Source organism: Artemia sp. Qi Xiang Cuo, chromosome 7 (assembly GCF_049724085.1).
Source record: "Artemia sp. Qi Xiang Cuo chromosome 7, ASM4972408v1, whole genome shotgun sequence".
NCBI lineage: Eukaryota > Metazoa > Arthropoda > Branchiopoda > Anostraca > Artemiidae > Artemia > Artemia sp. Qi Xiang Cuo.
In genome coordinates, this window is record NC_142800.1 from 38,293,380 (window position 1) to 38,301,777 (window position 8,398).

General features: G+C 36.4%; 1 protein-coding gene across 1 annotated transcript in view; it reads right to left on the minus strand.

The window, feature by feature from the left end:
• The window catches only part of LOC148950246 (uncharacterized), a 251,772-nt gene extending 250,959 nt beyond the window's left edge, over positions 1 to 813 (minus strand). Inside the window, exon 1 of the mRNA XM_089091811.1 lies at positions 772 to 813. Within this exon, the coding sequence (XP_088947937.1) occupies positions 772 to 774 (3 nt within the window). The 5' untranslated portion in view covers positions 775 to 813. The remainder of the gene's footprint in view (positions 1 to 771) is intronic.
• Positions 814 to 8,398: the final 7,585 nt, after the last annotated feature.

The following is an 8,398-nucleotide window of genomic DNA, read 5'->3' on the forward strand; positions in this document are numbered from 1 at the left end:
AAAATTGATATGGCTTAAAACTATAGGCCTACTCAAATAACAGGAATTGGATTTTCAGAACTAAAACCAGAGAAAAAGAAACTGATAACTGAAAATTAAGGTAAAATGTTGTTTGTCAAAATGTCAATAAGTATGCCTATAGACCTGTCATGTAGGCAAAATTTAGAACCTTCTAGAGGGAGAAGAAGTGTTGGTAGTTACTTCAATATACCTTCCCAGGACATACTTAAGACTGTAGACCAGACATCCACCACATGGCTAATATGGGAGTAAAGTTCATTTGTGATGCAAATGGCTGTTATATTTAGATTGAGGATGCAATTCTAGGTATATATTTAGCCATTAGAGGGGTGGGGTTATATATTCTGTTAATATATAGGCTCTAAGAAATTCATGAATTTCTTAGAAAAAACTGGAAAAACAAGGAAAGAAGTGAAGATAAAGGCTCTCCCCCTGTAAAATGTGTTAACTAAGATTACTCTACATAATAGGCTATGGAGTAAGAATTGTCTTCTTAATATGTTTCCTTTTGTCCAGCTGGACTCAAAGGCTTAAAATACTGGTTGGCCAGTTGGCTAATTTAAAGATTTCTATATATATACACTGTCAAATTAGCCATCTGGTGGTATCCCCTGTAGACCCATCCCTGAAAGTCTCATTTTCCTAACTTAACCCCATTCCAAGATAGTCAAAAGTAGAATTTTACCCTCTTTTTCTAGCCTAGATTTATAGGAAGTTCCAAAATAGAATTAATATAGGCCTATAGCCTACCATTTCAATTTTGAAGTAAACTTTAATTGCCAAAGCCAGACCAACACTATTTTAAATTTGATGCTTGAATTTGTGCTGCCAATTAAGGGCTGGGCGCACGTAGCTGATTTCAGAAATGCCGATTTTAAAAGAAATCGGTGTTGATTTGAGCTTGAAAATTTTCTAGTTTTCGGTGCCGATTTACAAAATCAGTGCCGATTTTCATCGTGATCATCACACAAAAATAGGGATACAAATAGATAGAAAATGAAAAGTTAGCCAGAGATGTCTGTGGTGAGAGATCCCGCTACTGAGCTCAGAACTTAACTGAGAACTAAGCTGAGATCAGTCATACACCTACTAATAAACTCCGGTTGACTATTTGTGTCAATGATTTTAGTTTTGAAAATCTCGTGCAATAAATTTTTCTTACCGCTATCGTTTGTCTACTGAGCTGCTGTACTGAGTTCCCGAAATCAGCTACGTGTGCCCAGCACTTTAGCGCCAATAGTCAAGGACCCACGATAAAGAAAGATCGCTACAAAAAAGTTACCCGGCTTCAACCAGCTAAAGAAACTTTGAATATGGAATCTAGGACAGAAATAAAGGCTGAAAATGAATACAGGCGGGAACAACGAAAATTGTTTGGGCCAAAGGACGATATCACCTAATTTGCATGTTCAATGACTTCATTAGCTATATTTTCTGTTTTTTGGATAGATGAGAGGTTTGAACTTAGAACGTGAAGCAGAATAGGGTCCTAAGAGAAAAAAAATGATAAGCACAATTAGATCTAATTTCCTAACTGCATATTATTAAAACATACTTAAGAGGTGATACCAGAAACCAACTTTCCTGTACTTGCATTAGAGTTATGTTCATTGGGGGAGGAACAGAGCGATTAAGGTTGCACAGGAAGGTGACAACATCTCTGTAACTCCATTCCGTTTGTGGTGTCTTAACACAAGCCACTTTGAATAAATTCAAGTGCAAAGATATTGAATCCTAGCCTCAACAGAAGTACGTCCAAAATAAAAAAAATAGTGGCAGAAATAGAGCTTTTGATGAAAAAAAGAGAGAAAGAAAAAGAATCTAAAGAAAATGACCCCAAATTACGCATGTGTTATTCTTTTTTAGGCGAGTCATCACACTATCCGGCACAAGCACACAAAACATCACACAATCGAAAAAGGCATTTACAGTTCTTGGTGCCCCTTTTGGTACACTCACAAAAGAGCTGTGAATATCCCAACAGGAGCGAAGAAGCGCTCGAAGCAACAAGAACAACGTCTTGTCCAGAAAATTGCCACCCATAATTCAAAGGGCTTGGCAGACATGGTCTTGCAATCAATGAGGTATTCCAGATTGAAAGCTGATATTAAGAACACTTAAAATTTCCCACCAACGCAACCTCTGTAGGAATCAACGCTTGCAGCTCCTTCTTACTAGAGTACAAGTGTAATCGTAAATCACTGAGGAAAAACTGATTAGGATCCCTTCCATAAGCGATGATTATCAGCTTTCTTGCAACATCTTGAAGAGAGAATATACTGGCTTCCGTGATGATTTCATCTCTCAACTTCTGTATTGCACACTGAATCTTTTTGTACAGACCGTTTTTCTTGGCGGACGCAAAGATTGGTCGTTTTTCTTTGGAAAAAATGCAACTGGTTGTATAACACCCCGAGATGCAGTGAATGAGTGCCAGGGAGCCAAACATTTGCTTCTCCGTTCTCTGGAACAAAAGAACAATGGAGACATAATAAATTAGAAACTTCATGTGGAGTTGAGGCACAACATTGTCCCCAGGAAAAAAATAAGGAGACGAGAGAATTGGTCTACTAGTAAAACATCTACATCAGTATTATTAGCACAGACTGAAGAGAATCCTGTTTTGGATTGATTCCAGCCCTAACAGTGGACTAAAACAGCTTATAAATATTCTGAACTTTGAACTCGTTTTGTACATTCCTTAAAGTTCTAGCTCGGGGAATCTACGTTGGCACTTCAAAATAGTGTTAAGTCTATCGTGCTAGACTGTCTGGGAGAGGCCAGTTGCGTGTTTATGGATCCTTTCCTCACACGTAGACCTTTCATTTCCCCTTTCAGACCGTCAAATATACGCTCTCAGCTTAATACTCACTGGCATATGGTCAGATCCAATTAACTCTAGGACCCTGAGGTCGACCACCCGGGGCTAAAGAGAAAAACTACATAAAATATAATCAATTAAACTCGGGTTAAGCCCACTATAACCCATAAGATCACCCATACCAAAATCTCCTCCCAACCTTCCGTTCATAATTAGTAACCCTTTTTTTTTTACAAAAATTTACTGAATTCTTTCCCCATCTATTTATTTTCCGAGACCTATCCCTACTTTTCCTAATAGGGAAAGTATACTTACATTCATTCTCCAAACAAACATTCTGACCTGGCTCATTTACAAAGGGTTCACCAGCCTACAACTCGTCCTCTTCACTAGTATATGCATTGAAGTCCCCTATAAAAACAAAATTATGGCAACGGTACATTATTTCAACAACTGAGTTTAATTTTCAATCAATTCCCATGTATCTTCACGGCTGTAAGAACTATTATTCGGTGGCAAATAAACAACACACACAACAAGATGAACATTTTTAACTGATAATAATAACCATACTAAATTTTTAGACTCACTTTCTAGCCTACGAAATAAATTAAATACACCCTTCTTCACAAATGCTGAGACTTCTCCATAATATCTACGATTGGTTATTCTCCATAAAATCCTCCATTAATATCTAGGATATCTCCTACACTGAAAACATCAAAATCTTCACATGTTAAAAATCATCTAGGGCTGATGTTCTTGCTATTTCTTTTGCCCTATCTCACACTGTGGTGAGCTAAATCCACCACAGATTCCTGGCTAACGAGGGTATGATACTGCCCACCAACAAAAGCAGCCCAGTTCCCCTCTTCTACACTGAATTCAGAAGCCGCGCTGCCAAAACTCTGACCACTAGCAGCAGAATTTACCGATCCTCTTCTTTCACGCGAAATAATCTGATTACTCTGTTTTGCACTAACGCAAAATGCCCAAGGTCTTTGAAAATCATTATGGGGGCTGATCATCACATCACACGTACATTTTTCTTCCTGAACTTCATTCACTGTCCCACGTGTGACTGATTTTGATCCTTTTTTACTGAGTGAACCTGCACTGCCCATTACTTCATTGCCCCTTTGCATATTACGATATAAGTCAGAACTCTGAATTTCATTGTTTCTCATTTTCTCTACAGCTATAACCTTTCATTGTTCTCGATAAATTTCTTTCACTTTACCCAATTCACTATCGTATGCAAAAATCTTATCCCCCACGAAAAGTGTCACATCCCTCAGCTTTGGATGTAAATTGTCTTCTGTACGCGTGGCTTCCAAAATTGGTATCAACTTACTGCGTGCCAATAAAGCTATAGAAGTGTAATCTAGGGCTACTGACAAATGAAACCTTTTGAAAAATGCAGCCGAAGTAAATAGCGATTTTTAATTTCATAGACACTAATTTAATTATGACTGGCCTGACTTTATGGTTTGAAGGTAAACGAAAAACATCTTTAATTTATGTCTGCATAAGCCTGGCGCCTCTGGTGTCACGCCTGTCCAAATCAACTTGCCATCTTTCCCATGTTAAGTATTTTTAATTTGCTCTTGATAAATATTTGAGGGATTTTGTTGGTCTTTCTGTTATTTTCAACAGAGAAAGAGACGAATATTTTAAATGGAAAAAAGTGAAAGCCGACACATATTTTCACTGAAATTGGAGATAAAACCCAAAAACTATTTTAGGTTTGCTTTATAAACTACTTCGTTTGATGTTCCTATAAATAATACCAAAAACTAGAGTTGAAAAATGCTCTTTAGCATAAATAGAATTTTTATTGCACAATAAGTGATTAATGAACGCTGTTACTTTGAATATTTTGCATACCTGCTCGGAAATTTGGAAAAAAACTGACAAAGGGTCTCGTATCTGTCAAACTAAAGCAGATCTTGACACATATAAACTGAGGAAAGGGGTTTTCCACTTGGCGCCGGGTAAACGTGGTTTCGCCGCTAAGGCCCAAGTTCGAAAGTATTCGATGATTTGCAAAGACCATTCACAGTTTGCTTATAGCACGCTATCAAACCACAAAAACAGTGAAATAATAGGCCAAGAAAAAAAGAGGAATTAGTGAGGTTTGAGAGACGAATAACGACTATGAGGCGAAGGTGGGGATGAGGAATGTGCTGTCCCACTCCTATACGGAATAAATTGTGCCTATTTGGGGGTTAAATGTTACACTTTACTTTTATAATAGCAGCGCGGACCAGAAATATTCTCGAAAATCAAGAGAGAATATACATCAATTTTACATTTTTGATATGTTTTGACGGTTTTTTTTTATCCCCCTCCCCACCCTAAAAATAACCCCCCAAATAAAAGTCCTGGATACGGCCCTGAGGATTATACATCAATTTATACCTCCACCCTCCCTTAATCTCTCCCTTAGAACTTTTCCATCTGGTGAGAAAGCAGTCTTGGAGGTAAAATGTCCTTTGACTGCGAAAGGACTAACTATGACAAAATAAATGGATATTCGAAAACATATCTTTCTGGAAAAGAAATGTGAAATAAGACTTAATAAAAGTCACAACTACTACCAAGTTCAAATGCAGTTAGTGTTCGGATATAGAAGCCTATTATTTTGCAGTTTTTTGGTGGGGCAGGGAAAATGCATTTTAAAAAATTTCAGGGATCAGCAATTTTGCTTCCAAACTGTTTTTGGAACTTTGTTTTGAGAGGGTGAGTCTATAAAAATATGCAAAAGTTTTTTTTTTATCTATGCATTATATCTCTTGTTTTCTTCCAGGGGCGTCAATTCATTTGATATAGAAAAGAATAGGAACCTATCATGAGTTACTAAACTAACATAATTTATGCAGGTTTTCATGGTTTTTCTCACTGAGAATGTTTTTTCATGGTTTTTCTCACTGAGGATAATTTATTCATGGTTTATTGATCCACGAAGGGGAAAAAATTTCTGAGAAATTGATTTGCATAATCGAGGGGAACTAAATTTCTGAGAAATTGACTACATAATCGGCGGGGAATTATTGATCAACATAACGGGACAAGATCACGTGTCTCTTTCTAAGCCAATCAGGGAGTTACGTAAGGTTTCCCATTACATCACAATTCGCCCTTGAGTTTTGTATATAACGGACATGCGTTGAGGTTAAATTATCATATAGTCTCAAGCCATCATGGATAGAGCAGTGAATATTGATGAGTTGGAAACTTTATCTAGAATTATTTATAATGTGACTTCTGTTTAGTGAATTTTCTTAGTTTATTTCCAAATAAAATCATTTTACATAGTCCCCCTCCAGTATGTTCAAATTCAGGTAAATCCCCCCTCCCCCCAATACAAACTCCAATATATGTTGTTTAGAATCCTTAGAAAGCGTAAAATATACCTCTTTTTTACCACGTAGACCCCCCCCCCGTTAAAGATTTTAATTCTTACATTGGAAATAACTCTCTTTTTCTATAAATTCGTGCTTTCTATATTTTTAGCCAAAAGTGACAACTTACTTCCGTAAACCATTATGACATTAAGCCGCTAAGATTTAAATAGTGATGATTATTGGCACTCGTCAAGTCCGCGTCCAGCTTGTCAATTCTCATGATCTAGAACTTAACCAATATATTGGTTTCACTAAAAAGATGCTTCTTTTTGGTCAAATTAGCGACAGTAAATCTTTTTAATTATAAGAGGATTTGCGTGTTATTTATAATAAATAGTTTCATTTAGTATTTGTTTTCAATTTTGAGTACTCAGTGTTTATATGGGAGGAGGGGGGTTAAGAAAAGACACATACCTACTATGAGAAGATTTATTGAAGTGCAGGTCATTTTAAATTATATAAACCTTTGTCCCTAGAGGAATAATGTGCAAATATATGCGTTGCGTCTCTAGACATGTTTTTATTTTTTTTTCTAAATGATAAAAATAGGATTTTTATGCTTTTCGAGTTTATTTCCAACACGAAGTGTATTTAATTTTTCCTCTAAATGGTAAAAATAGGAGCTACTGATTGTCAAGGTTTATTTCTCACAAGTTGTGTAATAAAAACATTTGATTTCTAAGCCTAGCTTCTTCCTTGCAAATTTTTACTTTATGCTTTGCTGAAAAGGGGAGAGGGGCTTCTTTGAGACAAATGCTTTCTAGACAAAATTATACCTTACAATAAATTCAGTTTTTTTTCTGTAAAAAGGTGAATCGTTTTTTTATTCTAAATTTTTTCTTCTTTTTTTAAGGATGACTCCGACAAATTTCCGTCTCCTCCTGAAAAAAGAGCTAGGGTCCAAGATAAAACCCCTACGAAGGCGACAGTTGTCCAATATGGCCTCTGTCCCTTCAGCTCTACACTGCTTGCCCAAGCTTCTTCTGCGTAGGCACCAATACAGCCAGGCCAAAAACCAAAAAGAGAGTGGATGGTTGCTTTCAATGCTGCAGCTGCGCAAAATTGTGAGGTAGCTGGCCCGTCACCCCCTTATCATACTTTTTCGGGGGTCTCAGGAGCTACTTAAGATCATGAGGTTGCCTTCCAACACGCACTAGTAAGACCATCCGACACCCAACTGCAGCCAGAATTTGGAGATGTAAGCATTTTTGTCTCTAGTTTCTACCTGGTTATAGAAATATCTATCTATTTCTTCCTACTTTATTAGGCCTTTTCTTTTCACCATTTTTCACCACAATGAAAGTGTGTCAGGGATAATAAAAGGCATTTTTCTCCCAAATGAAATATAATGTTCTCCCTTTGTTTCATGTAAAGTGCATGCATTCACCCTGCTAAATTAGGTTAGTGAAGCCAAAAAAAGGCACTATATTCTGATCATAGCAAGGTTATGTAATTTCTATTGCGATATAAACGAAAGGTTAATCTTCCCTCTACAAATTTTCTTAAAAAAACAACTCTCTATTGGAATGAGTTGTGTATCATGACAAAGAGATGGCTATCCATTTCAAATCATTTTTTTTCCAAAGCAGATAAAGAGAATTAATATGAAATTTTTTTTTGGGGGGGAGGATTGTTTGAACAAAATCAAAACCTACTATGTCATGTTTTAGATTGTAAATATCTTAAATTAAGGCGGAACTTTCAGGATATATAAAGTAGTGAATTAACCAAATGCTATTAAGCAAATGTAAATAATAATCCAATTTTAAAAATTGGGTGATTTACACACTTTGAAAATAAGCTATTTTCTTTTATAGATTACGTTGGTTCTATATTCATTGTCAAGGTCCTCATCAGTTGGAGAAGAAGAAGGTGTATCTATGGAGTTTCGCATCAATCCACCAATCAGTGAATGGTATGGTATCGTTAATGAAATTCCATGTGATATTGATGATTTACTAGCAAATTATTTCAATGTAAAACCCAGCAGAGTTGAGTAGGGCAAAATAGCTAATTCAGATTTGGACTTACCTTTGCTAAGTCCGAATATTTTGCAAATTGTAGAGGATTTTGCCAATGAATTAACGGGGAACCTTTCCTCCTCAGATTACATGAACATACTTCCACTTCAAACTAATGAAGTGTCTTC